General features: G+C 43.8%; 1 protein-coding gene across 4 annotated transcripts in view; it reads left to right on the top strand.

The window, feature by feature from the left end:
• Positions 1 to 312: 312 nt before the first annotated feature.
• CNKSR2 (connector enhancer of kinase suppressor of Ras 2) overlaps positions 313 to 15778 on the top strand; it is a gene marked incomplete at its 3' end in the record, with an annotated part of 223906 nt that continues 208440 nt past the window's right edge. For all 4 annotated transcript variants that reach the window (XM_082012335.1, XM_082012334.1, XM_082012333.1 and 1 more), the window contains exon 1: positions 313 to 1505. In XM_082012335.1, coding sequence (XP_081868461.1) covers positions 1442 to 1505 — 64 coding nt within the window. In that variant the 5' untranslated portion in view covers positions 313 to 1441. The remainder of the gene's footprint in view (positions 1506 to 15778) is intronic.

The raw sequence follows: 15778 nt of genomic DNA, 5'->3' as shown, positions 1-15778 counted from the left end.
GACGGCCGTCGTCTCGGCCTTGGCAGGAGAAGCAGGGCGAATGCAAACGCAGGCAAGCTGTGCTCTGGCCAGCTCACTAGCAGGAAACACCCTTCAGCAGCATTTATCCTCCTCCTGGAGCTCCAGGGGGGCCTGCCACCTCCCCAGAGCAGAGGCTCCTAGGAAGGGTGCCTGACAAGCACCCATGGCCATCCTAGGAGGAATCGCTCTGTGCTTGGGAAGGACTCCTACAAGCAAACACTGTGGCACATGTCTGTGGGAATTGCCCCCTCGGGGTAGCCTGAAGGACGATGCAGCCTGGGGGGACACAACGAGGAGAAGAGGAACAAGCTCCAGCAACGATGGCCCCCTGCAGGGACGGTGGATTTGTCACACCTGCAGCTGCCATGCCTTGGTGGTGCAACTCAGGGGACAGGGTGGGCAGAGGATGCCCCTGCGGTGCCCTCTCCCGCGCCGAGGTTGCCTGATTCCTACCCCCATTCTGCTGGTTGACTTCACTCCAGTTTGCCCCACTACCGCACCCTCGGGCCGAGGGCAGCAAAATATCAAGGTGCTGCTCCTCTCGTCTCCCGGCCGCCAGCAGATCCCGGCTAAGGGCCACCGCCGCCCCGCCTGCCCTGCCCGCCCGCACGGCTCCCTCCAGGCGTTCGGCGACACCGTCCGTCGCAGCCGTTTTCTCAAAAAAAAAAAAAAAAAAAAAAAAAAAAAAAAAAAAAAAAAAAAATTACCTTTCCCGCCCACGCAGCGATTTTTTTTCATTTTTTTTTTCTAAGGGAAAAACCCAAACCCCAAACGCCAGCTCGGCGCCGCGGGCTGCGCTCCCCGCCGGGACCGCCCGCTGCCCCCGCCGCGGCGGGAGCAGGTGCTCGGCGCTGCCGCCGGTCCGGCCCGGCCCCCCACCCCCTTCCCGCCGGCGGCACCTTGCGAGTCATTCCTGCCCCCCCGCTCCGGGCGGCCCTCGGGTGTCGCTTCCCATTTCACTTGGAGGTATTTTCGGGTGGCGGGAGCCGCCTCGTCATTTCCGCCAGGAGAAAAAGGCACCAGCGCGGGAGCCGCGGCCGCGGAGAGCCGCGGGAGCCGGCGGGCGCAGCCAGCCCCCAGCTCACCGCTCCGCCGCTGCCCGGGCACCGACCCCTCGGCGGGCCCGGGAGCCGCCGTGGCCCGCGGGTCCGCGGAGGCGGGAGGTGTCGGAGCGTGCCGCCGCCTCCTCCCCCTTCCTCCTCCTCCCCTTCCCCGCCGAGCCGGCAACATGAACTGAGATTCCCCAGAGAGACAGAGAGGCGGCGAGCGGAGCGGAGACAAGCGGAGACTGAGCGGCTCTCTCCTCCCGCCGCCGCCGCCGCCGCCCGGGCTGCGGACTCCGCGGTCCCGCCGCTCCACACAGCCTCGCCCCTCGCCCGCAGAGCGGCGGCCGCCCGAGCCCCGCGCCCCCGAGCCCCCCATGGCCCTCATCATGGAGCCCGTCAGTAAGTGGTCGCCCAGCCAAGTCGTCGACTGGATGAAAGGTGAGAGGAGCGGCGCCAGGGCTGCGCGGTGCCCCCCGCCCATCATCCCCGCCACCCCATCCCCGCAGGTGCGGAGATCTCCGCGGCTTCCCCTGCGCCGGGGTCCCGCCTCCCGGCACCGCCGGCTCCCCCCACGTTTTGGCTGGATTGGAGGCGGGAAGGGAGGAGGGAGGCCATCGGGGCCGCGCCGCCGGGGCGAGGGGGCAGCGCGGGGGCCTTAGGACACCTGGGGAGGGAGGACCCCTTCGCGCCCGGGCACAGTGCGGGGGGTGGAGGAGGGATGTCGGCTGGCGACCCTCGGCGGCCTGCAAAGCCGTGTGGGGCCGGGGGGACGCGGGGGGGAGGCTGTGCCCGGGGGAGCCCGGGATGCTCCTGAGCGGCGGCCGCGCTGTGGCGATGGGGCTGCCCCCCCCCCCCCCGCAGCGCGAGGTGCGGGGAGCGGGGGCGGCTGCCCCCGGCAGGTGCGGTGCGAAATCACTCGCCAAATAAAAGTTTAACCTGAGGTGGGGGCTCGCCCGTACGGGGGGCACGGTGTAACGGCGGCGGGCGGGGGGGGGGTGCCGGTCCGCGCCCCCCGCCGCCGTGAAAACCTCCTGGCGCCGGCCTGCCCGCTCCTCCGGCCGCGCCGAGGGCACCCACGCGTGGGGGAGTCGCGATCCCCGTCCCCAGGGTCGGCGTGATTTAGAAGATCCGTGATTTACATTACCCGGGAAGAGCCGGCTGGGCTGAGATGTGTTTGCGCTGCGGCTCAGCTTCTCCCGCTCCCTCACCTGTCCGCCCCCGAAATAAAGTCCAATGGGAATAAAATTCGGACTTTCTGGAAATGCCTTTCTGTTACTTTGCGTGCACCGACATGGCTTTAACACTGTAACGTAAAAAGGTCTTTCTGTGGTGGTGTTGAGCGGTTTTGGTTTTTTTTTTTTTTTTGTTATTACCTTTAATTTAGGCTGCAGCTGTGTTTTGAATAAATCACCATCTAGTATTATATATCTTTTTATGAAGATAGAATGACCGGATGGGTACAACTTTTGAACAACTGCTACATTGTGGGAGTTCTTTATAACATGCTGTGTGCTACTAATGTGACAGTTTCATCATCCTTAAAATTTCAGGCATATAGCATATGTTTTCAGTTATTCAGTCCTGGCATTTATAGCTGCCGAGTTAACAATTATATTCAGTAACATATATAGTTTTGCTGTTTCTGAAGCATTCTCAATCCATAGAATCGTAATAAAATAATAATCATAAAATAATATTCATAATTAAAATGTGATACTTCATATCGCAAGAGATTAGTAAATATTAATTAAAAAAAACTTGAAGGAGCTACAGATACAGATGATCAGTATTAAAAGCAATTCAACTTCAAAATGTTTTATTACAGCTATTTAGCTTCCAACATTTTTACTTCTGGAAAAAAAAAAAAAAGAAGATTGTGTAGGAGTTTTTTCAAATCAATGTCTGAGATACCTCCCCCATATTTTGGGAATGCAGGAAAAAAACGAATTTGCAGATACTGCAGTTTTAAAACACTTCAAAAGTGCAATACATCAAATACTTTTCATAAATGACAGGTGAAGTACATTGCATACTCTGCTTGTGTATTGCATCAATATAAAATCAGTTATTTAACAACAACCGGCTGACTAAATGTTAACATTAAAAGTTGTGAGGCTGCATAAAGGTTTGTGGTTGGAAGCCTGTGACTAACACACAGAGCTGTAGATCTGTTTTTAAAAATAATTATGTGAACTTTACAGAAAAGTGGTTCTTACGATTGTGCCTACTTTTTGGATTATGAAGCTTGTTTTTTTTTTTGCTTAACCTGTTTGTTTTGGTGCAAGTGCTTGATTGTTTCTCCGGAGTACTTTCATTTTTACTGAGCAAGCACATATATGTTGCTTCAAGCTTTCATTTCTTCATTTTGTATTCTGAATTGCAGATGAAACTTCGCTTAGAGTGAGGTGCAAAGAGATAAAGCACCTGCCTTTGACTAGCGCTGTTTGAGGCAAACCACCTAGATAGCCACTATCGTTTCAAAAGTTGAGCCTGGAAATAAGTAAGACCAGCAGCTGTGGGCAGGTCTGGTCCTGTCTGGTGGATCACACCTTGCCCAGTTCGGAGGAAGGACGGTACTGGGGAAGGGCAAGTGGTCTTGGCTGCAGCAACTTTGCTTTACTCACTTATCATTTGTAGCGTTGCAAACATTGCTATTGAAATCCGGGTGAAAAGATGTTCTGCTGCTGCTTTAAACACATTGTTTCCAACAAATTACATTTCTGAAAGTCTCCAAAAATAGCTTAATTGTGTTTTAAGAGGTACCCGAGACAGTTCAATGAGTAAAACACGAGTGTGTCTTTGTCATGAGGACTTTGGGGTGAGTGCATTAGTGGTCTTTGCATTAGCGGTGGTCAAGTCTGGCTTGCAAAAATTACATTAAATTTCAAGATGTGAGAATGTTTTGCTGACTTACTGGGGTTATTTCACAGAATTATAAATGCTGAACTGGGTTTTAACCTCTTCCTTTAAGTAAGTGCCCCGCTACGTAATATGCCTGCTCAGAGCAGCTCTGTAAAGAACGTTCTTCAAAATAGATTTTGATGTTCAAAGCAAAACCTTTCCTGAAAAAGGAAAATCCTACTGTTTAACATTGTTTACAGTTATCTGAAAGTAAGGGGAAATGAAACACTTTAGATTTTATTGCTCTCAGTGTTTTTGTGATGGTCTTGCTGGTATGACCTGAACATTTGCAATAAAAGGCCCTGTCTGGAATTCTTTATTTAGGCAAAAGAGCCATTACCTCAGTGGCGTTTTGTTCAGGGCAGTGATAAAGCATCAAGCCTAATATTAGAAGATATGAGAAATGAAGACAGAGAAAGTATTCCCACTGAAAAGTGTTACATAGAAGTGCCGAGCTCTGGGCTGGATGACTGGATAGGAAGCAGGCTCAAGACCGGGGGTATTCATGGAATAAATACAGTCTCTCCAATGTTGCCTCACTTTTTAAATTTTAAATTTTAACGGTTGGTCTGTGGATCCTTTAATGGCCTACGGACTCAAATACTGCTGAGATGGAGGGTTGTACCTGGAACTGGTTACGCAAATAAGCAACTACTTAAATTTTGACCTATGAAAATGTGTACGATAAGAAGTTGTGGACCAAGGTACCAGTTAAAACTTCGCAAATGAGAAGGACAAAAGGAGCGAAGCCTGTGGCGTCGTATGAGTTCTTGTATGGTTTAAAATGAACTCATGGACAGAAGATTAACTATCATAGAGCTGGAAAAAGAGCAGATGGATTAGCTCATCTCTCCCACAGGATGGCATATTGTATGTGGAGGATAAAATGAATACTTAACTTGATTCAAACCGTGTATTCTTTTGTTTTTCATACATTTAGTACTAATTTTAAAGGCCCTGCATGGATCAGTGAGCTGAAACTGTGTCAATCACCTCCTCTGCCTCCCCTTTGGAGGACATGTGTGGATTCCACTGCCACGTTGCAAGACGTTGACACATTGCATAGGCGAGTGCCATTGAACGTCATGGCTTTCACTGACTCAGGAAAGGAACTCATGTCAGATGTGGTTTAGATTTCTGAGGCGCTGAGAAAACTCAAAGACACGCAATTGCTTTCCAAACATCAGGATGTTTTTAACTCAGTCTTGTAATTTAACTTCTTTTGTCTGAAGGTTATTTACAATGGTTTGATAAGGAGTTGCTGCTTTTAACAATATTCTAATTTCAATTCGGTACCAATCTCTCAATGGCAGAATCTGTTCAAAAAGGCAGTCCACCTGGAAAAATCGATATTACTTTATCTAACAAAGCTTAAATATTTATTTTTTGTTTGCTGAATGACAGCTTATAGAGCTTATACTAAGCTCATGCAGCTTAAACTGTTGTAATGGTAGTTGTACTCAAGAAGCTGACATCTGAGGCATGGAGTTGCTCTAAAGGCTTCTAATGCTAAGGAATGGGGGCTTTTTACCTCTGTAAAGTCTACTCTACCAGTGTTTAGAAGGATGTAAATATTTAGAAGAGAGGGAGAAACATGAATTTGCTAGCAAAGCAAAAGCAGAGTGCAAAAGTTCCCCATTTGGATAACTGAATGTCACACGGATTTAAGAACTGAGTCTCTGTCTGCTCTTCGCGTACAGAAGTTCGCGTCCATTTTCAGTAGCGTGTATTTGCTCGGAGTCGTCATGGGCTGCCGACAGCTGTGCTCTGCGCAGTCTAACGGGAACTACGTGTTATTCAGCAAAAAATTGCCAGAGTTTGTGGGAATGCTGTGAAATGAAAGACTCTAATACTGAATAAAGATTAAAAAAAAAAATGTTGCCATGGGGATCCTTTTACTCCTCTCCTTGCATGGGCAGAGCCCTGGGACTTTTGTGGCAACACCCGGGTCCTGCCGCGGTTCTTAAACCCTTAGGTGGCAACAGGGGAGCTCATCAGTGAAGGCACAAACCCCCTCGCAGGGCTGGGATCTAGCAAATGGATTTAGGCCTTAAAAACAGTAAGGGTGACTCCGATATTCAGGGTCACTATCAGACCTGCCTCATTTTTTGCCTCGGCTTTCTCCGAAGAAGACTGTGTTACGGGCAGAGCAGGGGATGGAGCTTTTTCTGGAGCGTGGGCTGGATTACAGTGCCACAGAGCCCTGTGAGCATCTGCCTTACGCTAGGAGAGGAGGTGTGCTTGCACATATGTGTACGAGCCTCCTTTTCAGGCTTTCAATTCTTACACTACGTCTATTCATACTGCTTTTGGTAGCACCCTTAACAAATGTGAGTATTAGAAATAACATGGAAAAGGCAGACTTGTCTCGGGGCGGGGGGGGAAAGCTGGATATTTAAGAGGATGAAAAATTGTTGGATTCTGAAACTTTAGTTCCTTGTGAAGGTTGTGTAGATGACTGATGAGCTGCAGAATAGTCATCAACTTGAGCAGTTGTTGCTAAGTGCCATATGTGGAACAGGTCAGGTGTTTTACAATTTGTTAACAATAAAACTTTTTTTTTCTCTCCCAAGAAGAGCAAACTGAAATTTTGCAGTATCAGAGGCTACATATAGTACTTCATTAGCTTTGAAGTGATGCTGTTAAATGGACTTAGGACTTTCACTGTAATGCCTAGTAAGACAAGCTGTAGAAAAATACAAAATAGTGCCATAGCTGGAGCTTAATTTCTATGAACTCCCAAACTCTTTGATTTATACACCATTACTCCATTTGTAAGAAAGTAGTAAGAGTTTCAGTAAAAGGCAAGTTGAGGGTATTCTTGGAGAGGGGATTTTGTACAAAGACTGATAGTCGAGAGTCAAAGTGCGCTGGTCCAAACTTTGGTTTCAGGGACTCCGGCTTTAAACCTGTAGTGAAAGCAGTGCTGGAAGATCTCTCTCTCTTTCTCTAGCATGTTTATTTTTCCTGTGGATCTCTCACTTTTTGCTTGCCCATCTGACATCAGGAGTTTTAGCAGTATCAATGGTCACCACATCAGTCACGGCGATGTGTTTTAGAGCATCCTGGTTTGTGATTAGAAAACCTCTCCTGCCACTGTTTATCAGCAGAAATGAAACTGCAGTCGCAACTGGGATGTGACAAAGCCTAACAGCCCGGGGTGTTGCCATAGCAAAGGCAATGTTACATAAGCAGCCACTCTGCAAATAATTCATGCAGCCAGATTTTAAGTATAACATGAGAATTCATTTCTAAATTAATTTTCTTTTCGGGAGGGAGCTTTCCTAGATGAGATGATCTCATTCGCTACCGAAATTAATGTGCTAGTTGTGAAGCTCTTTTAACGCTGCCTGTTTACACCTTTATTTTGTTTGAACATATTGTTCTGTTTCTGAAACATCTGTTAGTTTAAATATGGCCTCACAATATGTTTTCTTGAGTGTTTTTTTGCAACAGTTCAGAGAAGCTCTGCATTCTGATCTTATTCAGATTTATTTGCACACTGCAGTATTAAACCGAGCCATTTACAAATGCCTTTTCTGGTTAATGGGTGTCAAGAATCTTGCAAGGCAGCGATACAAACCAGATCACTTTTCAGATGAGAGTTTTGAAATACATATACAGGTGTATTTTTAGAATCTTTGCAAGTAGTTATCTTTTAGCGCTCCGACAATAATAAAACAGACAGTTTTATCTTCTAAAACCCAAATTAGCAAATGGTCTAGCCTTTCTGTCTGATCCTCAGAAGCGCAGATAACCACTTAATCCCAGTAAAGTTACCACAGCTTTTGATTGTACTGTATTTCTCAGAGTCAAGTAGTAATATTTGTTACCCATTTCCAGAGGAATAGGGAAAAGCTGTTTCCTGAGAAAATTCTTCATGTGTAGGCTTGCATTCAAAGGTATGCAACCGGGAGAAAGAGGCGACTCATTCCTCAGGCTTCCATTCTGTGTGGCTGCTGTTGTGGTTTTTTGGTTGGTTTGTTTGTTTTTTTTCCCAAGGTTACATTTCCTGGATGATCACCTGTAGCGAGCACTTAACCTCAGCAGAATAACTTAGCTTTAGACTTCTAGATCCAAGTAAAACAAAACTGTGCTACTGTCACACTTACTGCTTAAATAATTTACTTAACGAAACCATTAAACCTTCAGTTTAGAAGCTGAATAGTTATCAAGACAAATACTGTAGTATAAGGGTTCCCAAATATCTTACTAAAAAAATTCCAACTCTGGAAGGGCTGTGTCATGCAATTCTGAAATGCCACATTTTCTTCATTCGTCTCTTCCAGTTTTTCAAACACATCTGCTTTTTAGAAAAAGATGACCTAGGGAGATGGAGATGAGTTGTACTTTTCAAGAAGAAAAGCTTTGGGAGCCCGGTATTAGGCCTGTATTGTAGTCAAAGTGCAGAGGAAGGCAACAGCCATGTGAATGTACTTGCAGCACCATCAAGGGAGTTTAATTTCTTCTTGTGGGACGGTTGGACCTAGCAGGACATTTGCTCTTAAGTTTAAAACAGCTGCTGCTCCCCATAATGCTCCTTCCTACAGTTGAAGAGTACAGGGCTGGAAGACACAGGTCTATCGGTCTGGTGCGACCAAGATCTGGAATGCTATGCAAACATCCAGTCATACATGCATTTTGCCCTCACCGTGTATGGGGGTTAGCAGGTGTCTAGTACATGAAACGAATTTTTCCTTGAGGTTTCCAGTGCAGGTATTTCTCTTATGCGAAGGGAATTCAGTATATCAAGTCATTTTAAAGCACTGGAGACTTGAACATCTAGCCCATTTTTGTTCTGCGTATCTGCCAAATAATATTATCTTTGAGAAAATAGCTGCGCATGTGATCTCGTAGGGTGCTCGGCATTTCCAGTTTAACCTTTAAGTAGAAATTTAAGGCACTTGGTACCTCAGTTGAAGTGTCTAGAACAGTAATTTCAAAGTGTTTGGCCTTACATGATTAACATCTGCTACAGTACCATATGGTGGGAATTTCCAAGTAAACTTAATTAATATATGAGTGTACTAGAGTGAGCCATAATTAAACTATATTCAGCTGAAGTGTATTATTTTAATATAGTGGGCTGCAAAGTGTTGTTCTTCTGTATTATACCTTCTCTGTTGTGTGAAAAGGGCAGAAAGTTGATGAGAAAATTAATTGAGCCTTTAAATTAAAGACTCAAGTAGCTTTTTTTAATAAATGATTTAAGACTTGCATCAGCATCAGACTTCCGTTGATTTAAGTGGAACAGGGTCTTTGTTTGGTCATGCTGAATTTTTGATTGTGAATGCTGTGGAGACTCCTCTGCTAGGACTTTACTGGTGTCCGCTGTGGGTGGTCAGTGGATGTCCACCTGAGCTGTGCAAGCATATTAGCCATTCTCACATAACTTCAGGGAGCGCTGATGGGGCTGTGCCTGTGCCTGTGCCGCCTGGGCTAGTGCCACCGGGGGAATGAAGTCTTCCCGGGCAAGCTGGCCAAAATGGTCTGGAGGAGCACTGGGGTGGGAACTAAGGATGTGCCTGAGAGGATGTAATGCTGGGACCTCCTCCTTGGCCCTCTTGTGTTTGGAAGGATGAACATACCCATGGATGCTGCTGAGCAGCTGGCTAGGTCATCTCTAAAGGGCTCTTGCCTCCCACAGAGGATGATTGTTGGCCCTGTAGAAGTTTATAATATTACTGTTTTTGTTAAAGTGTAGAATTTATTTTTAGTTTGGCCACATCCACCAGTTGCTAATAGCTACAGCTATAAATTGCCTATTTTAAAATAGATTCTTCTTCCTTGGTCTCCCTTCCTTTTCTCTTTGCCTTCTCTTCTGATAATGTTCGTGTCAGTAAGAAGGTGAAGAAAACCTTCCTCTGCATAATGAGGTCAGGTAAATATAGGTGGGACGTGCCAGTGTTGTCGGAGTAATTCAGTAGATGTCATTCTTCCCCCTGAGTCAACACTGAAACTGTTCATGGGAATGACAAGAGATCTTAGTGGTTTTAGTGAGATGTGAACCTGAAATCTTGGCCAGGTGTGGTTGCTGAAGGCTTGCTGGCATTCTTCATGATAGTGGGAAAGTTAACTCTAGCACCCTGATTAAATTCCATGTTAATAATTAAAATCTTTGTAACTGGGCTCCCCTCATTGATATCAGTGACCGAGCTGTGCCTTCCTTACTTTCTTTAATTGCTTTATAGTTTCATTGGTTGCTTTCACACAGTGCATACTGTTATTTGCAAGGTGCAGTGCCATTCTTGTCCTTGTTTTGTTTCAGATTTTCAAAAAATAGTGCAGGAGGGACCTGTTGAACACAAAGGAGAAATTGCTCTCTGGAAAAAATAACTTACGTTGTGTACCGTCAACTGTTGGAACCTTCACTTGTCCTGCTTTGTGTACACCTTTTAAACAGCAAACAAATAACAATTTTCTTCTCATCTTATTCTGAATAAAGTGTGACTGAAGGATGAAATGAAATATCCAGGAAGTACCTTGTTGAGCGTCCAGCACTGGTTGATTTCTGGCTGGCTTGTTTGTTGTTTCTTTAAGGTCATGGACAGAGCCATGGGCCCTTTGTCTCCATTTCTCTTCAGAGGTCAAGCATGGCTGTATTTGGTAGACTTTTTTTTTATTAGAGGTAATATGAAAAAAGTATGAATCTGTTAGTGTGGTGGGGTTTTTTTTGTAGTCTGCCTCTACTTGTTTCTAAAACTTTCTGTAAGGGCATTTTTTGGTCATTATTGCTTTTCAGAGAGGTGTTTATTGCCCTTTTCAAATGTATCAGTCTTCAAATATTTTCCAATAAAACTAACTGTATGTTAGTTTAACCTGGAACGTGGAGGCTTACTGTTTCTTAAATTTCTCTTTATGTTTTTTAGTATAGTCTTGAGTGTTGTGCCCCACAAGTCCTCTTGAAAATACCTGTGATCAGTAATTTCACTGTTGAGTACTGGACTTAAAAATCAGATGAAGTTTTCATTACTTTAGCCCTTATTTCATTATATGTTTTAAACCATATGGATCTTAGCTATTTAATGCAGTCTGTGGTCAAAAGCCTATTTCTGGAGCCCTGATAATTGAGTCCAAGAGCACAGTGTAGTGTGAATACTGTATGTGGATTTGAGAGAGAGGTTCAGCCTGGAAGCATAATCATTGCACTAAGAAATTTCCCTATAAGTGTCAATCTGAACATTTGAAGGAAGGAGGAGAGTTTATTATTAGAAAAAATAAGAAAGTTAGGTATACAACATCACTCTCTGAGAGCAAATAAACTCATTTTTAAAAGAGACTGGATATTCATAGCCTTCAAAGGAGCGTTTTAAATGTCTGCTTTAGCAAATTACATTACTGGCATAGCATTTGAATGCCTGCGTCATATGATGAAGCTACCCTTAGCAACTACAGAAAGTAAAATGGTGGATTTGCAGTCATGAAACTTCTGTATTCCTAAGATTAGCACATTTCCTTGTGTTGTGGGGTTTTTTTTTTTTTCTTTTGTTTCCCTTTTAAATAAAGGATTTGGTGTTCCTGGTAACTACCTTGGCTTGGATAAGACAGCTGAAGAGTCGTGGCAAAGCTAATGAAGGAGTGCTAGCCATCTCCCCAATGGAATTGCTAGTATTTGAAAATGGTTTTATCAGCTTAAGGTCTTGGCAAGACCAAAAAAAAAAAAAAAAAAAAAAAAAAAAAAAAAATCACTTTTCTATGAAAAAATACCCCATGTACTATGTAGCATTTGCTAGATGAATGAAAGATGAAATTTGTTGTGGAAGGTTAAAAGTACTTTCAGTTACTAAAAGTTGACAAAGTTAGTTTACAAGGAGCTCACTGATTCCTTGCATGTTCCGTCTTCCTCAATAAAACCCTTTTCTGCTACTTATTTGGACATCATCCAGTTTCTCTGTTGCACGCTCACCGTTGTCCTTCAGCTCGCTGGAAGCCGCATTGGACTTTTCCATTTTGAGCTGGAGGTAACTAACGCTGATGAGATATGAAGGAGTAAACCTGAACAGACTGGGCAACTAGTGGCTGCCTCTGGTGGTGTTACCAGATCATAGGGGTTTGTCTGTCTTCCTGAGGTGATGCTTTCCAAAGCAGAGCGCGATGGCGTGCTGTAGCTGGCTGTCCAAATGCTAGGGGCTGCGGACCCGGGGCTTGAGTTTGCAGGGTACCATGTCCTGAATGTTTTTCACCTCCGCAAAGCTGCGCAAACCCCTGTTCAGGGGAATGAGTGCTGTCTGTGTAACAGAATAACTGAAAAGATGACTTTGATATGTCACGCATTCCTTCAAAAAACCAGAAGTTAATTGAAAATTTATTTTCTCATTGAAAAGAAGGTAAAGCAGAATAAGAACTTTGCTGCCCAGTCCCTTAGTTAAAAAAGTATTTAAAAGACCCTTACTTTGGAAAACGTTTGTTTTTTAGCTGGTAATATATTTCAGGCTGTGGTGAGAATGGTGACATTTTAAATCCAAAGGAAAAATGAATGTGCTCGTAACTCTTCAGTTGCATATATGTATATATATATATGAGATTAATTCAATTTATGGGCAGAATTAAATAACATCTAGAAACAACAATCATAGAAAATGTTGTCGTGTCATTTCATTAGGTTTTCTCACTTTGTATATGTTCAGTAATGTGGTCCATCTCTTACAAGGTAGTTGACTTGTATTTATCCTGAGAATTAAACCTGTAAGCCTTAAGCCTGTACCCAATTGTTTAGTGCTCTCAAATACTGGAAGGAGTTTCCTGCAGAATATTGTATTGATAAATCTTACAAGATCAAAATAGACCTCAAGAAAGAATTAGATTGAGACCTCTAAAGGTAAAGATTGATGTGTGTCAGGATTTAGTTACAATCGATGATAAAAATGTTGATAAAATTACAAATTTATCTAATTTACTTTGGCAGAATCTTTGAAAGTGTTACGGCAGTTCACAAAGTTGTAGCTCAGAGGTTTTGAGTTCAAAGCATCTCAGTAATGTCAAATGTTATGACTGTGCTCCCTAGAAAGAAAATGGCTTCCAGATTACAGTGATTTAAAAATGAGCAAATAGATAGAAATAGCTTTTTAGTGGCATGATTAGGTATTTAAATCTCAAGAGGTCATTTGTTTTTGTTTTACTGCTCACTATGCTAGGATTTTTCTGTCACTGTGCAACAGCACAAAATGATAAATTGTAAATGGTTTAATGATAAAAACCAGCCATCACTATTGAGAAAAATAAATCCGTGTAGCTCCTCTGGAAGAACGCACCCTTCTTGCGTGCAATCAAGCACCAGAAGAACAATTGACTTGAATGAACTTCTGATGAGTTCCTAAATGTGTTCCCTTTAAAGTTACTATCATATGACAGATGGGGAGTAAACTAGCTAGGAGTTCAGAGAGGTCAGATAAGGCCAGCTATAAAGAGTTGTCTGCCTGCTTTTGTTTGTTTTTTTAACCGTTTTTTTTTCCCTCTTTCCTTAATGACTTTTTGCTGTGGCATATGTGATTTTATTTAAGTTTGCTCTGTGCACTGTAATCCAATTGCTTTGTTTAGTCAAATGAATGTGGTTGTTTTTTGTTTTTGTTTTGAATTTTAGCTTTTGTTTTTAGCATTAAACGTGCATATTTAATTAGGATATGTTATTAGATTCTCACAATGGGATGTGTGCCAGCTCTTCAAATGAAGTCGTGCTTGTCAGGATATAGTAAATAATAAGCTTAGTAAGGTTTAAAAGATGTGTCTTGCAAAACATTAGCCCCTGTAATGAGTGCAAAGTGGCAACAGCGCATAAATATCAATTGTTTTTCTCCAGTGGATCCATTTGAATATGAGCTTTCTTAATTTGAATTAAATTTTCTTTTGCCAATTTAATGAAAAAAGCAAGAAGGAATGTTTGTCTTTTGAGAAACCACAGTTTCCCATCCCAGAACAATGACTTGTTTGGAACTGAAGGGGGACAATCCAACACTCACATAGTATCTTGTAATCTCTGTTCCCAAAACCACGTTGAAATTAAGAAACTGCTGCCCAGCAAATCCGCATTTAGCTGCCAGGGGGAGTCTTGGATTTCCAGCTTTGCTTTTGGGACCATCTGTATTTTGTTCTTAATTTTATCCAGAATCTTTCAATACTCCTGGGAACAAGGGCTTGGAGCATAAGGTTCCCTCTGCTCTTATAGATTGAACATCCTGGCTGGGGGGTGCGTGTGTGTGGCTGGTGTGCCCAGGGTGGCACTGGCAAGACCAGGGTTTGGAGACGAGGGTGGGTCTGTCTCCATCCTAAGGTGAACAGACAAAACTCTCTGCAGTCACCCCCTGAGAGATTAAGAGCGGCTTTTGAGAACTGCGGTCTTAAATGCAGGCATCTAATTTCTGTCTCTTAAGCGCGTGAGTCTCTCCGCGGGCCTGGGCAGAGTAACTCCTCTGCCCACAACCTGTGCAGTGGGCTCTTCATCAGCGCGTCTGACGCGTGCCCTGGCCCCTGGGCAGACGTAGCCCTTCTTCGGGCTGCACCTCTAGCCCGACGCAAGGGGGAAAGTGGGAACAGTATGTTGCGATACAAATTACGATGTGGAAAGCAGAGTAATTTAAGTGGAGAGGAGAAAAAACACGTACTGTGCATACACACGTATTCTCAGTCCCTTTTGTTTTATGTTAAATTAATAATTTTTAAGAGAATTACATTTCTTAAATTTTTTAAGTTATCTTCGTAACGTTTTTGAAATTGCACATATAAAATAGGCGTTTGACTCGGGAGCCATGTGGTATGAGATGTAACCCTGGGAAAGAGAAATTGCCTTTACTAATGAGCAGGTATTTAACTTAGGTTATTAAAAGGAAAACAGGACCCAACAAATAATGAAGACAATTCTCCATATTTAGTGATGCGGGGATGCTTACCAAGTGACCGAAACCTGTAGTATCTGGTGCTGAAACTAAGTAGGCATTGCACAAAGTAGCAGCATATTGCTGTGGGTACCACGCTGCTCAAGGCACCGTTTTTGGCTAACACACAGAACTTGCGTATTCGGTACCGGAAGGCCTTAAAAATCCTTTTGTAAGAAACTCTTCTCCTGCGTTTCTGAAGAAAATTACAGGAAACGGTTCTTTATGCTGCTGCAATTCTTGCCATGTGCTGCTGGATGCTCTGCGCGGCTCGCTTTGCCGGGGCTTTACCGGTGTTCCAGCAGCAGGTAGGGAGGCTGCGTGCCACCCACGGCATCACAGCTCACAGAATCATTAAGGTTGGAAAAAGACTTTTAGGATCATGAAGTCCAACCATCAACCCAACACCACCATGCCCACTAAACCATGTCCTGAAGTGCCACGTCCACAAGTCCTCCGGCTCCTCCTCTCTTCAGGGGACGGAGAAGGTTAAGTGCCTTGTGTCATCTCTACTGTAAGTGCGCTTGAAGCATTTCTGACTGGCTGCTTTTTTTTAATGAAAGAAATTTGTCTTCTAAAAGCTTTCTATGCCCGGCTAATTAAAACCACTCTATTATATCCCTCTCCATATATCCTGTTCGGTAGGCAGAAATTGTTTGTTCTTTGACAGATTCATTTCTTGTTGATGTTAGTTTTGTAGGACGCCGCTGTCTTGCACTTGTATAACTTAGAAATAATAAGGCATTAAGGCATTTTATATATTGGAAAATACAAATATTTGTTAATCATTAACACAGAAAACATTTTCAGTCTTGTTTAGCGTCATAAGATACAGTTTGTTCTGCATGTGCAAATGCCTCAGCTTTGTGGCAAGACTAAGTTGGGGGATGTTTAGTTTGATACATGAAGTTTGGGAATGTGTTTTAAATAAAGAAATCATTA

This window comes from Phaethon aethereus (assembly GCF_964289735.1).
Source record: "Phaethon aethereus genome assembly, chromosome: 1".
Classification (NCBI taxonomy): domain Eukaryota; kingdom Metazoa; phylum Chordata; class Aves; order Phaethontiformes; family Phaethontidae; genus Phaethon; species Phaethon aethereus.
The sequence above is the reverse complement of the archived record's forward strand: the minus strand, read 5'-3'. Positions and strand labels throughout refer to the sequence as shown.